Below are 27,324 nucleotides of genomic sequence, written 5' to 3' on the forward strand. Positions count from 1 at the left end.
GATATTCCATTTGGAGCTGTGTCTCCAAAATCTGTCACTTTTTGTATGTTTCTGTAGTTTTGTATCTGTCTATTACCATCTACTACAAGAAGAAGCCTCTTTGATGAGAATTGGGCAATGGGTTGTAAAAAAAAAATCTATGAGTGTAAAAATATGTCACTAAGAATTGTTTTATTGCTGTGTTGATTTAGCAGAATAATAGTACTAAGTTTTCTTCCAGTCCCATGACCTTTCTAGGCTTAGGTTCTGGGCCACTTCAGCAATGCCAGGTATGGGTTCTGTTTCATGGAGTAGGCCTTAAATCCAACATTAAAAAGTGGTTGGGTACTCTAATGGCATTTGTGTCATCATCATACTAGTATATCTTACAAGTGTGGCCTTGGTATAGGTTGCAGGGTTCATAGCTGGATGACAGTGATAATTACCTTTTCTCCTCTGCTACCATGCATATACCTTCAAGCTCCATGAACACTAATCAGTAGGAGTGAAGCTTCTTGTAATTGTAATTTTTGAGATACCAGTGAAAACATTTTACATCAGTTTGTATTTATTTTCTTCTACCTTTTTAACTTTCTTACCATTGCTCCAAGATGTGGTAGCATTTCTGAGTAGTCTTCATTATGCAGACTAAAGCAGTATACAGCAATATATGTCTTAACATCATTTAAAACTGATAATCCATTGAAAAGAAAAATGCCTTTTTACGTAGGAATGCAAGGATGAGTCCATTCAGCCCAGAGGAAGTAATGTGAACAAAAAGGCAGATGTACACTCAGGTGAGTTTTAGTTGTGAGAATTGTCTGACTACTTTATGGATGATTTTCTCACCTTGGATAGTTCTGTTTTAGGTTTTATAATATACAAAAATTTAGGTTTTTTTTTTTTTTATGAAGAACCTTGTGTGTATTGGCAATCAGGAAAGGTTTTGTCAGTATAATTGGATTGGATATTAGTATATCAGAAAAGTTAGGGGAAAATGTTTTTAATTGAGAGAAAAAATTTTTAAAAGATTTACTTACTTTATTTTTGATGAGCATGTTTTTTTTTAAGATTTATTTATTTATTATATATACAGTGTCCTGCCTGAATGTATACCTGCATGACAGATGAGGGCACCAGATCTCATATTATATAATGGTTGTGAGCCATCATGTATTTTTCGGAATTGAATTCAGGACCTCTGGAAGACAGACAGTGCTCCTAACCTCTGAGCCATTTCTCCAGCCCGAGAAAAAAATCTTTAAAGAACAATTTAAAGAATAAAACAATATTTTCTTTTAGAGCTTCATTGTATTTGCAATGCAGTGTGCTTAATTAAAAGCAAAGAAAACTAGAAAGATAAATTAGAAGCAGTTCTGAAGTCAGAGAAGGGAAGATACCCGTGTTTTTAGCTGTCATGAGCCACGTTGAAGCATAGCAAGGCTGAAGATGTCAGAGAGGACATCTTCATATGTGTGTGAAGAACTGGTAGTAAAACTGGGGTAGCCCTAAGGGATAGAAAACATTCTGAGAGTAGAGTTGGGTGTAATATTTTACTTTTTTTTTTAATGGTAGGAAGATATTTGAATATAGGGGGGTGAGAATAATTTGGTAAGCTTGTGGGAGAAAATGAGAACTTAAGCATAACTACATAAGTTAATGTTCTTAAGGTTGAAGAAATACATAAGCAAGTGGGCGGTGTGGGAGAGGTAGGAAAATTGGTGTATAGTAGATAATGACATCAAATTTTTGTTGCAAATTTAGTGAAGTTCTCTGGGAAGAAAAAATTAGTTTGAATTTGGGCCAAGAGTAGTGTATTGCAGAGCCTGGGAGGAGGATTAAACAGTGATAAGAAAGGTGCTAACTGACATCTACAATTTGGAAATACAGATTTATAACCACCCATTAGTATCTATCTGTTTACCTTCGTGTGTGTGTGTGTGAGATACAGAGGGAAATTTAGCCTGTGGGTTGGCCATTGACTATTGGAAAATGTATTCTTACTAGGAAAATACTGGTTTAGGAGAAATGTAGAAAGTTGCATGGGGCTTGAAAGGAGTGAAGTTGGTAAAGCTCAGGGTTGGTTGTGGAAAAATCTAAGCTTTTTACAGTGGTGTGGCTTTTTTCTTTTCTTTTCTTTCTTTTTTTTTTTTTAACTCACTTTGGTAATTCTGTGTGTTCTTTTGAAATAGAGTCATGTAGTGAAGAACCCAGTGTTTCAGATACCCAGGAGAAGAGTAACTATCCCATGTCAGAGCTGTCTAGCTTCTGCCCTAAAAGGTAAAGTGTTTGGTTTTAACTACATGACATGTTTGCTTACACTCTTCCTCTGCTTTCTTGTACGAAGAAGTCAGTACTATATTTCATTACTTCAATACATTTCTAATTGCGGATTGCTAAATCATAATGACAATAGTATGGCTCTATAGAAAGGAATGTATTAATTCTTAAATAATGCTGATAATCTTCCCCTTTTTTTTTACTTTAAAAGTAAAAGTCATGTTAATCTATAAAATCTGGTTTATTAATTTTTATTATTAATAATAAATAAAACAATATTATTTATTAAAAATAAATAATATTAAAATTATTATTAATTTTTAATAATTACTACCAGTTTCCCATTGTACTTTTGGCCTAGACATTACAATTTTTCTTTTGGATTTTAGGAGATGAAATTGAAGGATGTGTGGAAGACACAGCATTCTTGCTCAATTTAGTTGTCCCTTGACTAAATGATGGAAATAAGGCATAATAAAGTTTATGGAGAGTTATATTGTTAATATAACTAGAATCTATGGAGAATTTGCATAAAAAACCATTCCTGTTTGATCTTATCCTAAATCTCATTTTGTTGTATAGTGTGGTCTCCTATCAGTGCACGTGGATATGATCGTAAGTCTAAGTATACCCTAGCAATTCCTTCGCAGCAAACACAAAATCTAGTTGATGATTTTGTCATTATTCCCCATTTGAACTGAAGTCAGAATCATTGCTTATTAGTTGTTTTCTTATTTAAAAATGTTTTCAGTTAGCCAGGTGTGGTGGCACATACCTTTAATCCCAGCCCTCAGGGAGGCAGAGGCAGGTGGATGGCTGTGAGTTCAAGGCTAAGGGCAGCCGAAGCTATACAGAGAAACTGTCACAAAAGATTCCGCCTCCAAAATGTTTTCAGTTTATTATCTTATATGTGTAAGTGTTTGCCTCTGTGTATGTCCACCTGCCGTACATGTAGCTGGTGCTCAGGAAGCCAAGAGAGGGCAGCAGAACTCTTGAAACTGAAGTTATAGATCATTGAGAACTGCCATGTGGGTGTGGGGAATTGAACTTTCTTTGAAAGAGGAGCTGGTGCTTTTGATACCCGAACAATCTCTCTAGCCCAGTTTCCTTCTCCACATCCCTTCCCGCCAGACAAGAGTTTGTCTGTGTAGCCTTGGCTGTCCTGGAACTCGCTGGGTAGACCAGGCTGGCCTTGAACTCAGAGCTCTGCCTGCCTCTGCCTCCAGAGTGTTGAGCTCCACCACTGCCCACAGTTTTTCTCTCATGTAAATGCCAGATCTTAAAACTGAATTAGTCATAAGTAATTAAGTAATATAGCACTGTTGGGTAGATCAGATAAAAGGAAATGGAATGCCTTTTCAAATGTAGTTGTAGTGGTATTAGATTTTACAAATGCAGCTATCTGGTAATAAAAAGAAGAAGCTTTTTAGAAGATTTGGCTAGGCAAATAAAAGGCTTTTTGGAAAAACATTTAAAAAGCAAATTTATAATAAGCATATTGCTTATTATAATTTATTTTGAATCTTTCAATTTCAGAAGAAAAGTTTCCGTCCAGAACATTGAAAGCAGTGATTCAGAGGAAATTGAAATGGGCGAACTGCCACAGAAAATGAAAGGTATTATGGTTGATTTGATACTCTTGTCATGTATTCTAATCTTTGAGGGTACCCATATTTTATTTGTGTTTTATTTTAGGTAAGCTGAAAAATGCACAAACAGATACTAAAAGCAGAGTGAAAGGTAGGTATATATTATATCTTCTAAGTTCTTACATAATTTGCAGGTTAAAGCTATTAAAACCTCATTAATTGACATCTTGTTAGCCTGAAAAATTTTAGCAATAGGTATAAAATCCATCTGCTTTTGAACTCTTTCCTGCATTTGAGCTTTTCATGAATTTACCGTATATGTTAAATGAACTAAACGATGCAAATTTGATAATTTTAAGTTCAAATCTAAGGGATAATATTTAAGCAAACTTTAAGCAAAAGTCACTCTCTACTACTTACAAAATAACTTAAATAAAAGTATTTTTATATACACACAGATATACGCACATATATACAGTAATGAACAGGTTTTGAGTGCCTTCTTGAAAGCATTCATATTATGCACATAAAAGAATAAATATCATTTATTTCCTTCACCTTTGAAGCATGCTTTATTTTCTTATTAATTCAAATCATACTGTCTTTCTAGTTAGTTGAGAAATTATATTACATTTGGAAAAGAGCTCATCACCATTGCACTGATGTGAAATTTGACAGGTTCATACTAGTAGAGCTTTCTTTACTGAGAGCTGAATCACTTTACGTTTGTCTGTTTCTGCTTTCTACTTTTAAGAGTAATAGCTGGGGCATGATTACATCATATCTCTGAGCTATAGAGATATGCTTAGTGTCATAAATGACAGTCTTGTTTACCAAATACTATCTTATTTAATAAATATAATTTCTCAAGTTGTAAAATGGAGAACATGCCTAAGGAGGCACAGTAAAAAATTCTAATGATTCAGTGATTTTTCTTTTTATCAGGATCATCTAAGATTAAAGAAGACATAAAATTTGCTCAGGCACTTACTCCATCTACTCCTGTAACAAAAAGGAAAAGGTTGAGAAAAGGTCAGTAAGTCTAGTTTTCTACCCTTTCCCCCCTTATTTTTTAAACTTTATTTATTGAGTATTTGTACAGTATTCTTCCTGCATGTGGGCCTGCAGGGCGGCAGAGGTCATCAGGTCTCATTATAGATGGTTATGAGCCACCATGTGGTTGCTGGGAGTTGAACTCAGGACTTTTGGATGTATAGCCAGTGCTCTTAACCTCTGAGCCATCTCTCCAGCCCTCCCCCTATTTTTTAATGAAAAAGTTAAATAAGAATATCAAATCATATGAAAAGTTGAGAAAGTATTGGAAAGGAAAGAAGCTGTATCATGATATAGCTTTCTCTTATGCCTTTTTTACTATGTATTTGTTTTAGAAAGGCCGAAGTATGATGGAGAGAGTTCTCTCTCTTGAATACAAGAGGTGTTTTTTAGTAAACAAACAAAGTCATTTATGGTTGGTTTAAAGCTTAGCTTGTATAAATTTAAATAAAGTTCACATTTTTAGTATAATTAAGATTTGCTTCTTAAGATTGTCACACATTGCTAATGAATATGATGGAAAGAGATTGAATTAAGGTTAGATGTCTGAGAGAATTGTGTCTCTGCCTTGGTCTCCATGTGCAGCACAAAATCTTATTTCTATGGCTTATTGAGTAGTCACGAGGGAAGCGACGAATAAGTAAGACATTAGATATTAAGTGAGGCAGGCAGTATAATAACATGAAAATAGACTTGAAAGACTTGAATGTCCTCTCTTTAAAAAGTATATGTTTTGGAGCTGTATGGCTTAAGGGTTAAGAGCACACACTACTCTTCCAGAGACCCCAAATTCAGTTCCCAGGACCCATGTTGGGTAGCTCACAAATGCTTGTAACTCCAGCTCCAGGGGATCCAACTAGTCCCGACCTCTGTAGTCACTCACCCATGCACACGCAGTCACACGCGCACATGCATGCGCACATACATACTCACACACACAATTTATAATAAACCTAGAAAGATTTAATTAGAGAGGGAAAATCCACCTTCAATGTAGGCAGTTGCATTCTATGGGTTGGTCCTAGACTTAATAAGGAGAATATGAGCTGAGCACCAACACTAATTTTTCTGAACTCACATATAAGTGGATTTAACTTATCAGTTTTATACAAGTTAAATAACTTATATCACTTGTAAGTGGATATACTACAGTGTAATCATACTATAAGTCACAGACATAAAGAAGAGGGAGGATGCTTAATTCCCACACAAATGGAAATAGAACAGATATCAGAAGTGGTTGGAAAAGAGGGGACAGGGTAAGAGAGGGACAAAAATTTAGAGTCAGTATCAGACCTGGGGAGAGCGGGTCAGGAAGATAGAGGGCTTACTGAGAGAAGAAAAACTTTGGGTGGGGACTTGTGACAAGCTGGAGACCTGTGACATGGTAGGTTCCTGGGAGGATATGAGGATGACTCTAGATGAGGTTCCTAGTAGCAGGAGTAATGGAGACTGAAGAAGATACCCTCTGACTAGGCATGACTCCTAGTGGAGAGAGGAGAACACCCACCCACCCACCCACCCACAAAAACTTCGAGCCAGAATTTACCCTGCCTACAAGAAGGGTAGGGACAAAAATAGCAGAGATTGAGGGAATGTTCAACAATGACTGCCCGAACCTGAGACTCACCCAGGAGAGAGACCAATCCCTGACATGATTACTGATACTCAGCTATGCTTGTGGAGGGCAGCCAAGCACAGCTGTCTTCTGAGTGGCTCTACCCAGCCCCTGATGAAAACAGATGCAGAGACCCACCAGCAGTCATTGGGTAGAGTGCAGGGAGTCTTGTAGACTTGTGGGTGGGAGGATAGAAGGACCCAGAGGGGTCAGTAGCTCCACAAGAAGACTGTCAGAGCCAACTAACCAGGGTCCAGGGAGTCCTGTGGAGACTGAAGCACCAACCAAGGACCATGCATGAACTGGACCTAGGCCCCCTACACAGATGTAGCCAATGGGCAGCTGGTTCTCCTATAGGTCCCCTGCTAAGGGGAATGGGGCCTGATTCTGACATGGACTCTGGTGCCTGCTTTTCGATCACTTTGCCCTGGCAGGGCTGCCTCACCAGGCCACGGGGGAAGAGGATGAGCTCAATCTTGATACAATTTGATATGCTGGGTTGGGGGGCCTCCTTTTTTCTGAGGAGTAGGAGAGGGGGATAGGGGAAACAGGAAGAGTGGGACAGAAAGGAGAGGAGGGAGGGATGTAAAAAGTGAATAAATAAAAGTAAAAATTAAAAAGTATTTTTCTTTACTTAGCTTTGTAGATGTTATGTGACCAACGGACTCATGTGCTTGCTGCCATGACTTCCCCTCCTCCATAATAGGCTGTATTCTCAATTTGTGAGCTAAAATAAATTCTTGATTTTTCCTTTTAAACTTGCTTTTGTCAGGTATTTTGCCACAACAACTAACAGCAAGTTGGTACTGAGGGATGGCACTGTTGCCAGGGTAAACCTGAGTGTAGTTTGTAAGCATTCAGCACTGGCTTGCAGGAAGAATATGAAAGATTTTGGAGCTACAGCCTACAGACATGCTTTAGACAAGAGACTAATGGTCCGTTCTGGTGAAGATTTGGAAGATCAGAATGCTGAGAAAAAAGAGGCTAGTGGGAATTGGCTCATCAGGTTTCAAAGGACTCTCTTGGGCTAGCAGCCTTTCATAATCTGGCAAAGAAACTGCTTAATTCAGTCCACGTCTTGAACATTTGAGCGGGGCTGTATTAAAAAGCCTTGATTGGCTGATTGTTTGGCACAGGAATCTCAACACAGGATTCATGTTGTGTTACAGTTACTGCTCACTGCTCTTGCCCAGGTAGACAGAGAAAACTGCAAGTGAGGCAGAAAGGTAAGGTGAATGTGCAGCTTGGCAAGGAAGGAGTGTGAGTTCATAACTGAGGCCAGGGGATACAAAGAGAAGGCAGCTAACTGTTACAGGGAGTAACCACATGAAAGAGGAGCCTTACTCATGCTCAGGTATAGGAGAAGGTAAGACCTTACCCATCGAAGGATCCAGTTTGTAACAGTGCAGGTGAATTCGAAAGGAGAGAATCAAGACACCGATGCACTAAAGAAGCTCTGTGCTCCACAGTTGCCACCTAGAGTAGTGTTTAATTAGGGGCAGCCTTTAAGGTACACAGAAGTGGATGCTTGGTCCAGGAGGCCAAGCTACATTTGGAGCTGGCTAGAGAACTTGGCAGTGCTGTTCATATGGTACTGACTTTGTAGACATCCAAGATGGAGGTTTGGGTCAAGGTTGCAAAAAGTTGCTGAGGCCTGAAAGCGTGTGGCAGGGTCAGGCTTCCTGTAGGGAGGTCTGGAAAGCCATTGCGCAAAGCAGGGAAGGTACGGATCCAAGATGTTGGGGATGCTAAACCCTTAGGATGATTGTGAGGAAAGCTGTAGTCAAGAAACTGCCCTGAGCCTGGTGTGGGTGCCACACACCTGTAATCCCAGCACGCATGGAGGCAGAGGCAGGCAGATTTCTATTCTAGGCCAGCATAGTCTAGAGTCCAGGACAGCCTACGCTACAAAGAGAAGCCTGTGTGTGTGTGTGTGTGTGTGTGTTGGGGGGAGGGTAGTAAGAAACTGCCTGGTTTTAGAAGTGCCTTTCAACTATTGATTGGGACTGTTCAAAAAGACATTCATAGTACTCAGATTCTTCCTGATAATAACCACTATTTAATTTTTGATTTCATAGAGTGAGAAAGACGGGAAACAGTCCATTTTCTGTTTTGTTTTTTTTGTTGTTGTTGTTGTTTTTGTTTTGTTTTTTAAGCTGTGTAGCCTTGGCAGCGCTGGAACTCACTCTGTAGAGCAGGCTGGTCTTAAAGTCACAAGAGGTTTGGCTGCCTTTGCCACCTGAGTGCTGGGATTAAAGGCATATACGCCGTCACACTGCTAGTCAATTTCCTGTTTTTTAATTCTTCTGGATTTTTGTCTTAATAGATGATGATTGTTAGGTCCTTATTGAGATGCATATTTCAGGATTTAAAAACCAGCAGCTAAAGTCTGTCAAGTTGTTCTTTTAGGCACATATGTGATGGAGGACTCAGAGCCCTGTGACACTGGAGGAAGGACTAGAGCAACACTGGTCATCTGCCCACTCTCTGTGCTGAGCAACTGGATTGTAAGTCTGCAGCCTTTCAGTTTACAGTGCGATAGTATGCATTTGTCTGTAAGAGAGTGTGAGCAGAAATATCTATGACCTTCATTTTATGTCTGTTAAGTGACTTATATTTGTTGAACTAAAGTAATTTTTCTTTGAAGGTTTATATGATTAATTTGAACCTCATGTGTTGTTTTATTATGAAATCTGATTTATTTTGGAAGCATTTGAACATAAAGACCACTTGAAATGAGCTTTAATTTGCTACCTTCAAGAAAGGCTATCTCCTCCTGGTCTATCCTATCTCAAAAAGAGGAAGTCCTGCTCTCTATAACATGATTGTCTTAATTTTTATGTCTTATTCCTTTTTTCTCACTTTCTTTTTTTCTTTTTTTCTTTTCTTTTGATTATTTAGTCTGATCCCACGGAGTTTTCCATTAAAAATGTTCAGGTCCTCATTTTAAATACTTCCTTTTAATTATGTTTTACATTGAAGCTGTTGCTCCTCTTCATCCCCTCCCTTTTGTTATCATATTTCTCTCATTCCTGTTCTTTCTATTCTGATCCAGCTTCTGCTAGTCTGGTCTTAGAGCTTCAGTTCTCATCCGTGAACTGCCAGCTTTTTTGCCATGGCATGTTCTCTCTAGTCTAATCTTTTTTTTTTTCCTTGCTCACAATCGATTATGCCTGTTGTTTACAAAGAAACTTGGTGAACTATTTTTACTTAAAAGTGGAGACATGTTAGATCTACCTGTAATCCCAGTTCTTGAGAGGCAGAGGCAGGAAGATGATGAGTTTGAGATTACATAGTGATAGTGGACATGTTGAGTTTGGGATGCATAGTGATAACTAAATAGAAAAAAATGAAATGGCTGCTCATTGGTAGGATAGGGGAAATCTATATAGTGTGTCTTATATGTTTCTCAGTTTTATGATATGGCACAAATTGGTATTCATTAGTGTAGTTATTGTTGTTATACTTTAGTTTTAGATTATAAAAAAACTGATTTATGACACTCCTACCAGCATAGCTCTTTGCTGGGCATGGTAAACTTGGTACTCATATGCTTCTTAGTAAAATATTTTTAATTTTCTTTTAGGACCAGTTTGCGCAACATATAAAATCAGAAGTGCACTTGAATTTTTATGTTTATTATGGTCCTGATCGTATTAGAGATCCAGCCTTGCTTTCAAAACAGGATATTGTTTTGACTACTTATAATATTTTAACCCATGATTATGGAGTAAGTATTCAGATACCTGGAATCTTTACAATATTTACTGTTACGTCTTAATTGTGTGTGTTGTGGTGAGTGCTGGTGCCTTTGGAGGCCCCCTGTAACTGGAGCTGCAGGTATTTGTGAGTCACATGATGTATATACCGGGAACAGAACTGGGGTCTTCTGCAAAAGCAATAAGTACTCCTGACCACTGAACCATCACTCCAGCCCTACCTAGAGGTTTTTTAAGGTTGGCTTTAATTGCTGTGCTTCATGTTTCTAAATTATTCTAAAATTCATAGTATATACGCTTCATTGTCTTCAGTGTTTTTAGCTGCATAATAGAGGTAATAATATTTTAGGCTGGTGAGTGTTCACTAATTTAGTCTTTGGAGTGTTTAACAGTGCCAGAAACCTTGTAAGAGTTGCTAATAAAGATCAGAACTACTATTATTTAACAAACACTTATGAACTATGCTGTTTTATGAAATCTTTATTTCAGACCAAAGATGATAGTCCATTACATAGCATAAAGTGGTTAAGAGTGATCCTTGATGAAGGACATGCCATACGAAATCCAAATGCTCAGCAGACAAAAGCTGTACTTGACTTAGAGGCAGAAAGAAGATGGGTATTAACAGGTACTTATAGCATTCAATTTTATTTATTTATTTATTTTTAAATTATGTTCGTGTGTTCACATATATATGGGCATGTGTGCGTGTGTATGTGTGCTCCCACCCAAATGTGTCTGCATTTGTGTACGAGCTTGATGTCACTCTCAAGTATCTTTTTGGATCATTCTTCACTTTTTTATTGAGATGGGGTCTCTTAGTTGAACCCAGAGCTCACAATATTGCTAGTCTAGCTCTCCAGCTGGCTTTGAGAATCCTGCTTACATTCCAAGAACTGGCATTACAGTCAGGCTGCTATACACACTCAGAATTTATGTGGATTCGTGGCTCCAACTCTAGTCCCCTCTTTGTAGCAAACACTCTTTGTTTTGTTTTATTTTGTTTGAGACAGGGTTTTTCCTTGTAGCCTTCACTGTCCTGGACTTGATTTGCAGATCCACCTTCCTGTGATTCCCTGAGCTCTGCGATTGTAGGTGTGCACCGGGCTCTCCATATGAATTTTAGTATCATTTTTCTTGTTCTTTAGGAATGCCATTGGTATCTTGATAAGAATTGATTTTGATTTGCAGATCATTTGCATAGTATGGACATTTTCACAGTATTGATACAGTATTGATTTTTTCCCTTCTCTATGAGTCTTTAATTGTATATTTCTTTAAGTTAAATAGATGTCCATTTTTTTGCATAAATTGAAAGATATATTTTGACTTAAAACTACCTACCTGTTCATTCCTAAATTATTTTACAGACTGTTAAAGTGTTATATCCTTTTACTAATTATAAGAACCTTTCTAAGGTTTCTTGCTAAAATATTGAAATGGTTTCTCCCTAAAGCTGGATGAATAGCAGGTCCTAAGCACTAAGGGTAGCCTGCCCATGTGATGTCAGTTTTGTTGTTGTTTTTAAAATACTTGCTAAATTTGCCCAGTGACATTTCCAAGCATTGTACTGCACTGTTGGGTTCGGGGTAGAAGCTGAGAAAACTTAGATACAGAAGCTTAAAATGAAAGCTTTATTTTCTGAGCTTAGGGAGGCAGCCAGTTTGGGATATGAAGCATGTCCCTGAAGGGAGATTGTACATGTTTAAAGGATGGTAACATAATAAGGGGAAGGCTGTACCAGTGTCCAATCATATTTTGACATAATGGGTTGAGCAAGGGCGTTTCCATCAATAAGGATAGGAGTAGGTTCCTGGGCCTGGGAACATGAACTTGTTTGACCCTACCAGCAAGTTGGAGAAGTTGTCCTTGAGTACCAGTACCAGGCCTGCTCAGAGTGTGGGCAGAATCGACGGTAAGGAGGGAATGCATGGGAAGGGAAGTGCGCAGCTCAAGGCCATATTAACAGTGTAGCAGTTTTTATCTTAACTTTATGGGCCAATGCAGATTTTCCCTGTAACCAGGGAGAATCCAGAGTAGGGGCTTCCAGTGGAACTGGGGAGCAGAGTCTCCAAACAAAATGATAGTGATTAGAGTAAGTTTCTTTTGCTCATTCCCAGCAGCACAGAGCTGGGAGTGTTTTGTTCGTTTTGTTTTGTTTTTAAGTTGGAGGAAAAGGGCTTTGTTTTTGTTTTGTGTTTTCATACAATATATTCTGGTTATGTTTTCCTCTTCTCCAGCTCCTCTGAGCTCATCCCACCTCCCCACAGTGATATTGTCATTGTTTTTGTCAGTTTCTTTCATTGATGTCTTAGTAGTTTTCACTGTAAAGATCCTTCTTCTTTAAATTTAGTCATAGATTGTTTTTTTGTTTGTTGATAAGCACTTTTTTATTACTTTGTGTGTATGTGTTTAGATTAGAGGACGTGTGTAAATTGCATGCCAATGTTGGTTCTTTACCTTTCTCTTTGCTTGAGATAGGGGTAGAGGCCAGACCAGCTGTCTGAAAGCTTCTGGGAAGTCTGCACTCTCTGCCTCTCACCTTGTTGCAGGGTTCCTGAGACTACAGATGCAAGCTACCATGTCGGTCTTTATATGGTTTCTGGGCATTTGAATGAATTCAAATTCAAAGTTGCCAGATACCAAATCAGCAAAGACAGGGTTTCTCTGTGTAGCTCTGGCTCTCCTAGCTGTGTAGATCAGGCTACTCTCAGACTCGAGATCTGCTGCCTCTTTCTCCAGAGTGCTGGGACAAAGGCATGTGCCACTACTACCCAACATATATTAAAAAAGAATTTTTTTATGATTTATTTTTATTTTATGTGCATTGGTGTCTGCCTGCTTGTAATGTATATAAGGGTGTCAGTTCCCCTGAAACTGGAGTTACAGTTGTGAGTTACCGTGTGGGTGCTGGGAATTGATCTCAGGTCCTGTGGGCCAGTGTTCTTAACCATTGGGCCATCTCTCTAGCCCTTCAGTACTGTTTTTGTATACCATTGGTGACCACAGTTTTACAAAATAGAGCTACTATAGATTATTGTTCAAGCATAATCTTGGTTGTCAACAATTTCCTGTCATGTGTTGCTTTAATGTGTCATTTTTTCTAATACTATTGATGGTCAAAGTCTCTCAGGTGATGTTTGCGTAGGCATCATGGCTAAGATGGCTTTTTCCTTTCTTTGTCCCTCTATTAGCTATTTAATTCTCTTATGCTTGTCCAGCCATAGAAACAGTCCATTCTGTGGCCTCTATTATGGCCACTGTTTTTTCTTTAAAAATTTAGAGATGGGGAGATGGTAGGAGGTATGAATGCTTACAAATAAGCATTGGAGAAACCAGAACTGTTAATCAGCAGGGTTGTCTCTGTCAGAGACCACACCAGATCCTATTTCCTTAAAGCCATAGAGCCAATCTTCATGGTCACATGGTTTTTGCAAAAAAGAGTTTCAATGCAGTCATGCCTTAAGCTTTATTATTGTGCACATAGGATTGGGATGGTTGTTACCAGGAAACTTTTTTCCAAAATTATGCTCTTTAAATATGTGTAAAATAAACCTTTTGGTGCCAGACTCTAGGAGTTTTGACCTAGAACTGGCTAAGTTGGGCTGACCTGAAATTCAGAATTTCATTCTTACGTCATCCAGATTAAATTGTTTTTCTGCTGGCCATGATGCTTGCAGTGTCTTCCCACCTAATAGAAATTATCTGAAAAACACCGATATGGTGGCTCAGAGGGCCAAACATTTTCAAGTATAAGACATTAGTGTGTGCCTGGTATAGTGTCCAGCTTCAGCTATTGTTTGTCTCATTGGGGCTGGTGACTATTCTGGTTAAAGAGATATAACTCAGTGATAGACTTATTGCCTAGCATGTGTGAGGTCTCAGGTTTAATCTCTAACACCACAAAATCAATATAAATTTTATGAGTTATAATGGTTTCCTGTTTTGTTTGTTTGTTTGTTTGTTTTAGGTACTCCTATCCAGAATTCTTTAAAGGACTTGTGGTCTCTACTGTCCTTTTTAAAACTTAAACCATTTATTGATAGAGAATGGTGGCATAGAACAATACAGCGTCCTGTTACTACAGGAGATGAGGGAGGACTTAGGTAAGTTTATGACATCTGATACATCAGTGACAGTGCAACAATTACCACTTTCATTACTGTTTTCACTTTAGTCTCTAAAGCACATAAGCTTCAGTGTCACTGACTCTTAAAACTTGGTGACTTGTGTTTGGGGATACAGGATTTCTGTTTGTAGACCTTTTTCTTGTTTTAGCAAAACTGAAAGGAAACGCAAAGCTTAATGGTCATTATGTACAGGTGTTACCCCCAAAAGCCATCACAGACAGGATTAACAATGATAGGAAAAGCTTCTATCCTTTGAGAGTTCACTGTGCATTATATTTTGATAACTTCCATAACTTTCTATAGAAGCATGTGGTGTGTTGTATAGTATACAGTGATCTCAACAAAGTTTTAAGGAACATTTCTTATGGTTGGTTTTGGTGGGTACAGATAAAAAGTGAGAAAGCAATGAAAACTGGTGGATATTTTGCCACATGCTTGGCTGGTGTGGTTCTGTCTAAACAGGATTTACGACCTTGTGGTGGCTCATACAATCATTATGAAAGTGACAATCACCTACTCGGGTAGTACAGGAAGGGGCTGTGAAAGTTGTCAAGGGAGAGAGACAACTAAAAGCCTTACCCAGCTGTGAAGTCTTAAGAACTACGACCATAGCCAGCACAGCAAATATTCGCAAGGCAAGCTCACAGCCACCAGTAACTCCAGTTACAGAGATCTGATCTCCTCTGCTGGCCTTCCCAGGCCCTACACTCACATGCACATACCTCCTGATACACTGACCTATATGAATATTCAAAATTAAAACTAATAAAGTCTTGAAGAAGAAAAAAGTGGCAATCAGCATGGAAAAAGAAGTAGAAATATAATAGAGATGATTAAAAAATACCAGGGTACCTTCTCCATGTGAAGATATAGGATGTAGATGTACTGAAATATGGACTCCTGTTACGGATAGATGCAGTAAAATGTGTTTCTTATTGTGTTAGAGTGAAAATGATTTAAAATTTTTAAGCCATTGTCCTAGTTGTCAAAGCTGACCACATGATTCCTGAGAACTAGTTATGCTCTACTTAGTCTAAGTTAAAATTTGTATATTTTATTATTATGGGAAATATTAATAACTGATAAGCCTCCTTTTAAAAATTCTGACATTGAGAAAAAAATGGAAAGATTACAGAGCCAAGAAAGGCAGTTTTTTTCTTTTCTGCATTTGCATGTTTTAATTTTTTAGTTATTCATTAACTTATAAAAAGTTCATCTGATTTTATTATTATAACTCTATACATGGGATTTTTTTTTAAGTCATGAGAAGAGGATTACTTTATAGTATACAACATAGGGTCTTACTCATATCTGTACTCTGTTTAACAAAGAACCTTATGCTTAATAGCTGTTTTCTAAGAATTCAGATATTGTGTATTGAGTGCTATAGTTGATAAAAAGGTAGTTGAGGTATAACAGTGTCATTGTTGACAACAAAACCAGAAAAGCTTTGGAAAAGAAGTACACAATATGAGATAATTGGTGCTATGTTGAGATGTAATTTTGTTACTTTTTTTGTAGTAATTCTTTATTTGTAGAATATTCGTGTGCCTATTAAGCCCTAAATAAAAGATTTAAAAAACTTTCAGTTTATTAAGATTATAAATCAAACTCCTTTTTTTTGTTCCTTTTTGCTCATTGTATTTAGCAATTAGAGTTACATAATTACTTGTTTTACTTTGACCAGGCGTTTACAGTCCTTAATTAAAAATATCACACTTAGAAGAACAAAGACAAGCAAAATTAAAGGGAAACCTGTTTTGGAGTTACCAGAAAGGAAAGTATTTATTCAGTACGTTACGCTTTCAGAAGAAGAGAGAAGGATTTATCAGTCTGTTAAAAATGAAGGCAAAGCTACCATTGGAAGGTATGGAAACAGAATGCCACCTTAATTTTTAAAATTTCTTACTAGCAGAATTATAGATTTTTAGACCTTTTAGTTCTAAAGTCTAAAATTTATTGAATACTATTCTTTTGTGGCTTTTACTTTGAAATTTTCCTTTTTTACAAATAATTAAAATAAAAGAAACAATATAATTCATCAGGGTAAGTAATTTCCTAGGCCTGTAAAAAATAAAAGCTTATTTAAAATATTGATTTCTGAGTTGGTGGTCAGAGGACCTTGCTTACTTCCATTTCTGAGTGTCCTGAGAGGAGACACACAGGGCAGGGGTGATGCACCTGACTCGAGCTTCTGTAGTTGTTTTCTGTTTGACATACTCTTGAACCACAATCTCCTTTGCCTTAACTCCTCAGTGAAGTCTTCCTTTACTGGCCTATAAAAAAGCTTTAGTGCTTCTTGACTACTTCCTTGTGCATTTCCCATCCCTCTAAAACTTAATGTTTTTACATTGCCCACTCTATTTTATTGAAAATACAAATTCATTTTAATCTTTTGCATCTCAGTATATATGTATGTTAGATACTTAGTAATTTTGGGTGAAATAGTTTGAGAAGAAATTTCACTTAGCACTGATTAGCTTTGGAACTTTAGAATCTTTTTTTCCCCCTTCATCTCTCTTATCAAATCCTCCTTTGTGACTACCTCATTAAAGTGCCTCTGTTACGAAGAGTCCCCAGTTTACAGTCATCTTTTGTCTTTGTCTCATGCTGATCCTTGTGGACATTTCACAGCAGATAATGCTCTTGCTTGAACTGGAGTAATTTGCCTTCTGATTCCTGATTCTTTTTGTCATCATTTTCTAGTCTTAGATTTCTGCATTGTGTTGCAAGTCATGCCAACTTACTTCCTACATGTTTGTAATACTACACAGAGTATCATCCTGCTGTAAAGATGTTTTTGAAAGATGGTTGCAGATTCAGTTGGTTTTCTTCAACTTTTTGCCATCTTGCTCTGTAGATACCCTGGTCTCACAGTTAACCGATTATATTCTTTAGTATTACTAGATTAAATTCTCTAGTATACTTCTGAAGTATTGGGCACAGCATTGAGAAAGAAATTACTACTGAAAATTGGTGTCTAGAATTCAGATTGCTGCTTTGGTAAGCCTGACCGAGTGACTTGTAATCCTTTGGAACTTGTAAGAGAATGTTAAGGAGTTTGGACTTTGGGCTGGGTAAGCTAGAATGTTCTAAGCAGAGTCTACTGAGCCATTCTGGTGGGAATTTGGAAGACAAGAATGCTAAGCCAATGGACAACAATGGAGGCTCAGTTCATGAGATTTCAAAGGGGAACAGGCACTATATTGGTCACTTGGTTTCTTATTTTTTTTTTTTTTTTCTGTTGCTGCACTAAAATCTAATAAAGAAAGTAATTTAAGGGAAAGGGAATTAACTTTGGCTCAAGGTTATTGTGTATCACAGGGGAAGTCACATTGGCAACAGCTTTGGGCAACTTGGCACATTGTATCTGCAGCCAGATAGAATCTATAGCAGATTCTGTAACAAATGCTTGTAATCAGCTTTCTTTTTTTAATCCAGTCCTGGATCCCAGCCTAGAGAATGGAGTCCAGCCACAGTGGGCTTATCTTTCATGCACTTAACCCAGTCAAGATAATATTCATAGACATGCCCAGAGGCTTGTTGCCCAGGTGATTCTAGATTTCATCAAGTTGACAGCTGAGATTAACAGTTGAGATTACCCTGGGCTGAACGCTATTTGCGTTATATTCTGGCAAAGAATCTGGCAGCATTTACCCCATGTTTTGAGATGGTAAGTGAGTTAAAAGGTAATGGGTTAATTTGGCTGAGGAAATTTCAACATAGAGTAGTTCACTATTGTCATCCAGGTCTGTAGTGAAAAAGAATAACAAATGGGTCAGAAAGATACTTAAAATTGTATAATGTGGTGAGATAAAGAGCCCTGAGCAAGTTTATAAGTTTAGATAAGGCAGATGCTAAGTAAAGCATGTATGGTTGTTAAAGAGATTTAACTCCATTGAAGAAAAACCTCTTGGTCTGCATTGAAACAATTGGAAAGGTATGTAATGCCTTTTGTTTTGTTTTGTTTTGTTTTTCCAGACAGTTTCTCTGTGTGTATCCCTGGCACTTCTGTATCACTATGTAGACCATGCTCCCCTCGAACTCCCAGAGATGCCTCTGATTCCTGAGTGCTGGGGTTAAAGGTGTGCGCCATCACCTCCTGGCCACTGTTCTATTTCAGTGAAAGTCAAATTCATTTAAAAGTAGAGATTCTGAATTCAGAATGCCACTCAGAATATTCCCTAGGTGAGAGCACCTACGGAAGTGTTTGTCATCATCCCGGAAGGCCCGGAGAAGCCAGTGCAGTGCAGTGGGGCTAAGCTACTTCTCATGCTGGCAGCAGAATTTGGCAGTATTGCCAAGGTAGTGATTTTGTAGCAAAGAAAGATAAAAAAAGTGAAGGCTTCATGGAGGTCTCAAGGTACCAGAAAGTCACAGAGGTCAAAACCACATGGAGCAGGATTAGATAGATTCTCCACAAGGAGGCCTAAGAGACCATTGTGAAGGTCCAAGTTAGAATGGAGATCCTGGACCTGGACAATGGGGTGTCTCGAGGAAAGCAGGGAATAGAGAGAGCCCCAGACTGAGGCTATATTTGTTGCAGGAGGAAGAACTGTAGGGGCAGGGTTACCTGAGCCCTTTGAAGCCCAGATGATTTCATCTGGGCCCTATGTACCCGACATGGAGCTATAGTTTTGGATGTTTGTCCTGCTGGGATTTGGTCTTTGGTCCAAATTTTGTTTGCTATGCTACTGTTCCTCCCTTGGTAATGGGAGTCTGTAGTCTATGTTATATTACATGTATGAATTAACTTTATTATTATTTTTTATATTAAAGGGGCTCATGGTTAAGGCATTGCGTGGGTTTCAGAAGAGGCTCTGTATTTTTAAAGTGTTAGAACTGGTAATAAATGCATTTTACATTATGAGATGGTCATAAACCTACAGAGACGGGATAAAAACCATAGTTTAAAAATGGTATATTCGTATATCAAGTTGATAGGAGGTAGACTTTTGGTGATTGATACTGTCAACTTGACAGAATCTAGAGTTACTGAGGAGACAAGTCTGAGGGATTTTCTAGGTTAGGCTAGTTGAAGTAAGAAGATCCACCCTGACTATGGCGAACTATTCTATGGACTAGACTTAGATAAAAAGAAGAAAACTGAATATCAGTACTGCTCTTCTCTGCTTTCTGACTGAAGGCAATTTCACCAGCTGCCTCCTATCCTCTAATCCACAAAAGGAAGGCTTCCTCCTTTAAGTTTTTTTTAGTGTTTGTTCACAGCAGTATAGAAAGTAAGTAGAACAGAGGAAATTGCCATTTACAAAAGTTGATGTAAAGGATGAACAGCTTTTAAAGTGGGATCAGAAGCTCAGCTTTGGACAAGTCATTTATGAAGTGTTCAGGTAAAGATACCAGATTGGCTTTATCAGTTGGATATGAAGGTATAGAATTAAGTGTGTCAGTTTGATGCATAAGTTTGTGTCGTTTGTGAGTAATTGAAGCCATGAGACTAAGATCACCAAAGAGAGTGACAAAGTTAGAAAGAAGGTCTGTCAAAACAGATACCACAACTGGCTAGTAAAATAGCGGGAAGCCTCTTGTCAAGCGCGTCATGTGGTGGATTCTCATAAGCAGCTTCTTAAACTGAAATGCTGAGTGACAGTCAACTGTAGCCATGCCAGGGAATGCTGAGTTCTGACAAAGCTGATTGTTTGAACTGTATGCTAAAAGATGTTAATTTTTAAAGTATTCTCTTTAGTAGAGGTAATAGATTTATTAATACTTGTTAAGAATTGGATAGGTATAGTTGATCTAAGTATTTAAATGTATGTGTTAATGGTTCTTTATTAAGTCAGTACAGTGAACATATTTTTTAGATTAGGGCCTGAGGCACTGAAGAAGTGATTGTCAAAGAATTGGTACTTGAATTCTGGCAGTTGCTACTGAATTCTTGTTGTAGAACTCAGAAATTTATCCAGTGTATTATGCTGCCTACATTTTACATTTTTGACTATCCAAAACATTGCCACTGTCAGTAGTATATAGCATTTAAGGTAGTCCAGGTAGTAGTGTTGTAATCGTTTTGTACATACTAATTTATGAGTAATTCTTCCGGCCAGTGTATTATGCAACTATTAGAGCTGAGGAAGCAGGGCACGATTAAGCAGCTGCCCAAGTCTGCATAGCTAAATTGACAGAATGCACAAATCTAGCTTTAGAATTTGTGCTTTTCACCAGGAGACTTGATTACATCATAACTTGAAGTTTCAGATTGGATATGAAAATTTTAAATTACTCATTTTTTTCTTCAGCATCTTGTTGACATTGTATGCTCCATTACCGTATGTACTGAGTACTTTGAATAAGTATGGATCGGTTTTGCCTTCCTTAGCCAATTCTTGACTTAATTGAGAGCAGTGTCTTAAAGGAGAGGATATTTCTTTTGGTTCTCCACTTCAGAGGTGTCAGTCCATATGGCGGGGCCTGCAGGGTGTGGCAGAGCAGTACCATGTTAAACAATAGGCAAACGAGAATACTGGGAAGGGCCAGGGCAAGATACAACTATTCCCCAAAGGCCTAAAGTTTCTAGAACCTCAGGTGTCTTTGCTGCAGCTGGAAACCTGTAGTTTAGAACATGACCCAGTGGAGTATGTTTCATATGTAATAATAACAGAGCTTGATGTGGTCATCCGCAACCCTGGAAAGTACAGTAGTTTGACCAGGGCCTTCCTGCTGGCTTACTGGAAGGTATAGCACCATCTAAGTCTTTGGACGTGGCCTCCCACCCCACCGTTTAAAAGGAAAATGTACTTTAAACTTTTTGTCGTTGTTGTTCTATTTTCTGTTTTAAAATGTCTTTCACCTGCTTTTTATTGGTCTTGATTTTTTTTATAATCCTTTATAATTTTTGTTTTCTCAGACCCATTTCCTTTCATCTGGCTTTGTCCGTGGTTTTGGTGTTGGGTGGTTTGAATGAAAATGGCACCCATAGGCTTATAGGGAGTGGTACTGTTGGGAAGTGGCCTTATTGGAACAGTGTCACTGGGCTGGGCTTTGAGGTTTCAGATGATCAAGTCAGGTCCAGTGTTGCACTCTCTTCCTGCTGTTTGCCAATCCGGATATAGAACTCTCAGCTACCTCACCAGCACAGTCTGCCTGTGTGCCACCATGTTTCCTGCCATGATGACGGTGGACTAAACCTCTGAATTGTAAGCCAGTCCCAGTTAAGTGCTTTCTGTTAGAAAAGTTTTCATGGTCATGGTGTCTCTTCACAGCAGCAGAAACACTAAGACATAGTGTGACTTGAGTGATGTTAAAGTTTGGTGGTAGGTGCTCACAGTCATATTTTTTATGTGTTCTCTGGCAACTTTCTGTTGAGTTTTCTTTTACTGCCTTCTTTGTTCTTTGCTGGTGATTTAATATTTGACTATTTTGAGTTCTTTCTGGACTAGCTGTTTGTCCAAATTTATGTAGAAGTCCTAGCAATGTCCCAGGTCATAAAAAATATGCAATTTTCTTATTATTCATAGGAGTTGAGTCACATAGAATTATTCTGGGTTTTATTGGTGTTTAGATAGCAGAGATAAGAAACATTATTTTTAAAAAATTGAGTACCGTGCCACAACATTCTCCTCCTGCTCAATCCCCACCCCTGTAGGTGTGGGTGTGTATGTAAATTGGACTTGAAAAGTGAAGTCATCATGCATACACCCTATTTCTGTTTTCACATGAGAAGTACCAATTTTCCTTTCAGTGTGTATGTACCACTTACTTTGAAGAACCAGCTGAGGTCTGTAGTCATGTGAATTGACATTTTCCTACCTGACCTTTATTTCTTGGTTTCATTAAGATGAGGTTGTTTTTGTTCTTACTTTGATGAGAGATGTTTATAATGTTTGACATTTTGTCTCTAGGTATTTGTCTGAAGGGACTGTCCTTGCACACTATGCAGATGTCTTGGGTCTTCTGCTTAGACTGCGACAGATTTGTTGTCATACTCGTCTTCTCACAAACGGAATGTCTTCAAGTGGTCCCTCCAGTAAGAAAATGTGATTAGTTCATACCATTATATTTGCTAAATATTTCAGGCAGAAGGACATATTTTTATATGTCTTGAATTTGGTTTGTGTCTTTGCTCTGCCTTGCTTTAGTTAAGATTTTTAAAAATGACATCTTTATTTTATGTGTTTGAATATGAATAGCGTGAGTGCTTGGATGCATGTGTGGAGGTCAGAGGGCAAAGTGCAAGAGTCAGTTCTCTCTGCACCATGTGGGATTGAATTCATGTTGTCAAGAGTGGTGGCAGGTGCCCATACCTGCTGAGTCATCTTGTGGGCTCCAAGAATTATTTATGAATGAAAGGAAAGTATGAAAAAAGTGAAGAAGAACATTCAAACTGGCCCTTTCTCATAAGCTGCTAGCGTGGCAGATACTATTTTATGTTTGTGTAAGATAAATTAAGTGAGATGGCTATTTCATCTTCTGAGTTTTTCTTAGAATTCCAAATTTATGTCATGCTTTTTGCAAATGTTAGAATAAAGATGAAAGACAATTAAGCAAAGTTTCCTTATATAAGATAAACTGTTCCAGTTACATTGCAAAGTTTATTCTGAAACTAATTTTGACCCTCTTTTTTCTAGCAAATGATACACCTGAAGAACTGAGAAAGATGTTAATAAAGAAGATGAAGTTAATTCTGAGCTCTGGTTCAGATGAAGAATGTGCAATTTGCCTGGACTCATTAACAGTTCCTGTGATAACACATTGTGCCCATGTGTTTTGTAAACCTTGTATTTGCCAGGTCATCCAGAGTGAGCAGGTTAGTTTGTTGCTCAGAATAGAGTCAGTGTGTTCAGGGTAAGAACAGAAACACAAAGAACAGCCTTGTGAACTAAGTACAGAAAAACACTTAGCAGTGTTTCTGAACTAAGTTGAGAAGAAAACAGAAAAGTGATATCTAGCAAAGAACACAAGTGCGCTTGAATGTGTTTCCAAGGTAAGAACAAAAACGCAAAGAACAGCGTTGTGAACTAAGTACAGAAGAACACGTAGCAGCGTTTCTGGATTAAATCTAACCCTAACCCTAACCCTAACCCTGGCACAACCCTAGACAGATTGATGTACCTTTCTTTGGTGTAATAAAAACCCAACCAAGTCTAGGCACTTTTTATGGTTGATTATTTCAGCCCTGTATTAGGTGATGTATTTATCATAAATTAAAGGGCATTATTTTTGGAGACGTTATGTTTTAGTCAGTAATTCTAGTTCTAAATTTCAGATCTTTGTGTTAAATACATTAATGAGACACAATAAATTTAAATTTTATAGTAGCTGTATTTTTTAAAATTTAAAAAGCAACATACTTAATTTAGTCTAATATAGTTAAAGTATTTATTAATATATTACAATTTTTTTAAACCTAAGTTTAAAAAATCTACTAGTATTATACATTATCATCCTAATCTGGCTCAGCTGTGTCTCAGGGATCTGACTGACACAGCTCTTCAGCATGAAGAATGAAGTAGGATAAACTAATTCTAGATTCTTTTATGGAAAAAGCTTGAGGTTGAATATAATATGTTCAGCTAATGCAAATTAAAAATATTTTGAATTGATGTTGAATATACATTTAACATACATGTCTAAAAATGCACAAATTACACTTGTAGGCTCACTTATAAAGTAAACATGACAGTGTGAATGAACTGCTATCCTTATCTACTCTTCCTCCCAGTCACTTACCTTTCTGAGAAGTGGTCCTTGGATAGATTTTTAATGTAGTTTTAATTTTAGAATTTTTTTTCACAGTGATATTGAGTATCTAAGATACAATCTCACTTTATTAGATCTCGCTTTGAATGAACTTGCAGTATTTGAGGGATATGGAGAGAAAGACTTATCAAGCTGTTATAAACTTGATAAGTTTCAAGTTTTATAAAACCTTGCAGTGGTTCTCAACCTTCCTGATGATGCAACCCTTTAATACAGTTCCTCATGTTGAGGCGACCCCAAGCATAAAATTATTATTATCTTAAGATTTATTTATGATGTATACAGTGTTCTGCCTATATGCCAGAAGAGGGCACCAGATCTCATTATAGATGGTTGTGAGCCACCATGTGGTTACTGGGAATTGAACTCACGACCTCTGGAAGAACAGCCAGTGCTCTTAACCTCTGAGATATCTCTCCAGTCCGGATAAAATTATTTTGTTGCTACTTCATAACTGTAATTTTGCTGTGGTTACGAATCTTAATGTAAATACCTGATATGTAACCCGCAAGGGGTCGTGCTCCACAGGTTGAGAACTGCTGAATTAAGGACTTTGTTTTTTCTTGAAGTGTTCCACATACTTTAACTGTAGTTAAGTTCAAGAAATCATTCATCACATTTTACTTAGTAGCAGATGATGCTCGGTGCTCTGAGCTTCTGTTATTAGTCAGGATTACACTCTTTTGCTCTGTCCTTTACAACATGCTGTAATCATGTTGTGTCTTAAAACATGAAGACACAGTTGTATGTTTGGGGTTCAGATACATGTTGCTCTTACGTAGATGAATGTGACAAAAAACAAAATTTTAACCATAGGAGTGTAGAACTCTCTATATTACAAAAAAAGTCTAGGTAAATTTATGTTTCTGTTCTTATGACAAGTGTGGTTCGTTCTTCGTTCTTTTGTATGTAGCCACATGCTAAATGCCCTTTATGCAGAAGCAACGTACATGGAGATAATTTATTAGAGTGTCCACCAGAAGAATTGGCAGTTGATAGTGAGAAAAAGTCCAATATGGAGTGGACATCCAGTTCAAAGGTAAGTACACATGTGGATATTCTAATATTTAGTGAGGAAATGTTATAATAAAATAGTTGTAATTCTGCTTTTAACCCTATCATTGCATATTCTTTTTAGTGCTGCTGGCTTTTGTTTGTACTTAGTGTTGCATTTAAGTTGGAAATGAAAAGGAACTTAGATTATTATAGCATTTTTCAGGCTTTATTCTTTTATTTTTGCCATTTAGTTAAATAATATGAAAACCCTTTTAATAAAAAAACGTTGGAGATTTGTACAGTGCATGCTGCATTATGTGAACCTGATTAAAATTAGTGTGTGCTAATAAACTTTTAAAAGCTAGAATGTTTGCACTTATCTTACCAATTTAGATGAAATCTAATGGATAAAATATTTTCATTTTTCAGATTAATGCTCTAATGCATGCTTTGATTGAATTACGGACAGTGAACCCCAACATAAAAAGTTTAGTTGTTTCCCAGTTTACTGCATTCCTGTCTTTAATAGAAACACCACTTAAGTAAGTTTAACAGTGCTTTTTACTTCACATAGGATTTGGTACATGTGTGTTGTTCGATAGTCCAAAAACGATGTTTTAAGTTTTACCAGGTTTAGTCATTTCATCTATTTGAAGTGATATTCAGTGTAACAACAGAACTTTTTCTGAGCATAAGGTTTTAAAATTAAGTCCTGAATTAATCAGGAAATAATTGACTTAGTACCTGACAGATGGCTAGGTGCTCAGTAGGCATTTGCTATTATTGAGAAATGAATGAATGAATGTGTGGTTCACTGGGAAGGTGCTTACTTAGCTTGTGAGAAGCCTTGGGTTTGACTGATTCTTAGTACCACATGAATAAATTATGAATGAATTTCATTTAACTAAAATTTGTTAACTATTTAATATTTTTTATAGTTTAGTATCACCTTTTTTTCTTTTTCCCATTAGAGCCTCAGGATTTGTGTTTACTCGCTTAGACGGTTCCATGGCTCAAAAGAAAAGAGTTGAATCAATTCAGTGCTTTCAAAACACAGAAGCAGGATCTCCTACGATAATGCTGCTGTCCTTAAAAGCAGGTGGAGTTGGCTTGAATCTTTGTGCAGCTTCTCGAGTGTTCTTAATGGATCCAGTAAGTACTTCTATAAATTTTTCTAAATGTTATTACAAATAAATAAATAAAAAGGAAATGAAACCTGTTTGGTAGCTATCTTTTTAGTACAATTAATTGTGAAACACTATCCTTATTTGGAGATGAGGAAACTGGCACACAGAAAAGTCAACAGTATACCGTATCACACAGTGATCTGTAAACTAGTTAGGGTCTGTGTTCTTAAGCACTGTTCTGCACATTTCTACTCTTCCGAATACATAAAACATGCCTGTTGTAACACTTTGTTTGTTTGTTTGTTTAGCATGTTCTGGGTAAATTTCACTGGCTGATAAGAGTGCAGTTATTTGTGGTTGTGTAGCACAGCCCTAGAGAGAAGGGAACCATAATTTACTCCGAAACTTTCTCACAAAGCCAATTGATCTGAGGTTGTGTAAGCATTTTTTTCAGAATGTACAGAATGGGCTCTGATTTTAATTTCATGGACTGATTTTCATTTCTAATACTCAGTGAGCTATGTAGGCAGGAAAAATCTGTACAGTTTTTATGTATTGATACATTTAAGATTCATGGTTTTGGTTCCTTGAAACAAAGAGATTTGTAACATACAGACATTTTAACTGAGACAAGAACATTAGCTATTCTGGCAAGGCTTCCTAGGTTGATGCATGTGTCATGGCTTTTTAAAAGAAGTGTTTGGTTTTTAAGGATAACCTTTCCAGAGTCATGTATCCACTTACATGGGTACAAATCACGGTTGGCAATGGTATATATTTCCTTAGTGATGTGGTCAAGTCTAAAGTTATAATGTAGAATTGTTTTTAAATTTTTTGAGAGATTATGTCATAGTAGCTAATTCACTGATAATCTAAAAGCTGAGTTTTAGAACAGAGTCTAAAATTATTTTGTCTTGCTTAAGTTGGCCAGACACTCAAGTTAACAGTTTAAAAAAACAGTGTCAGGATGCTTTAGCATTTTTTTAGGAGATTGACTTTCATTGAATTTGTCATACTTTTTAATGTCATTTCTAACTCCTAGAAAAATAAGATTCAACAACAACAAACTTACTGAAAACTTTCGACCTTTGCATAAGGCATTCTCTATGTGTT

The 27,324-nt window shown here is 37.3% G+C and overlaps 1 protein-coding gene across 1 annotated transcript in view; it reads left to right on the plus strand.

Moving 5' to 3' along the window:
* Hltf (helicase like transcription factor) overlaps positions 1–27,324 on the plus strand; it is a 48,393-nt gene that overhangs the window by 13,384 nt on the left and 7,685 nt on the right. The window contains exons 9-23 of the mRNA XM_021637851.2: positions 710–776; positions 2,172–2,259; positions 3,796–3,875; positions 3,955–3,999; positions 4,794–4,880; positions 8,929–9,026; positions 10,106–10,249; positions 10,728–10,866; positions 14,209–14,344; positions 16,056–16,235; positions 22,231–22,355; positions 22,957–23,135; positions 25,002–25,127; positions 25,514–25,626; positions 26,056–26,236. Coding sequence (XP_021493526.1) covers positions 710–776; positions 2,172–2,259; positions 3,796–3,875; positions 3,955–3,999; positions 4,794–4,880; positions 8,929–9,026; positions 10,106–10,249; positions 10,728–10,866; positions 14,209–14,344; positions 16,056–16,235; positions 22,231–22,355; positions 22,957–23,135; positions 25,002–25,127; positions 25,514–25,626; positions 26,056–26,236 — 1,788 coding nt within the window. The remainder of the gene's footprint in view (positions 1–709; positions 777–2,171; positions 2,260–3,795; positions 3,876–3,954; positions 4,000–4,793; positions 4,881–8,928; positions 9,027–10,105; positions 10,250–10,727; positions 10,867–14,208; positions 14,345–16,055; positions 16,236–22,230; positions 22,356–22,956; positions 23,136–25,001; positions 25,128–25,513; positions 25,627–26,055; positions 26,237–27,324) is intronic.

Source organism: Meriones unguiculatus, chromosome 2 (genome assembly GCF_030254825.1).
Source record: "Meriones unguiculatus strain TT.TT164.6M chromosome 2, Bangor_MerUng_6.1, whole genome shotgun sequence".
Taxonomy (NCBI): Eukaryota; Metazoa; Chordata; class Mammalia; order Rodentia; family Muridae; genus Meriones; species Meriones unguiculatus.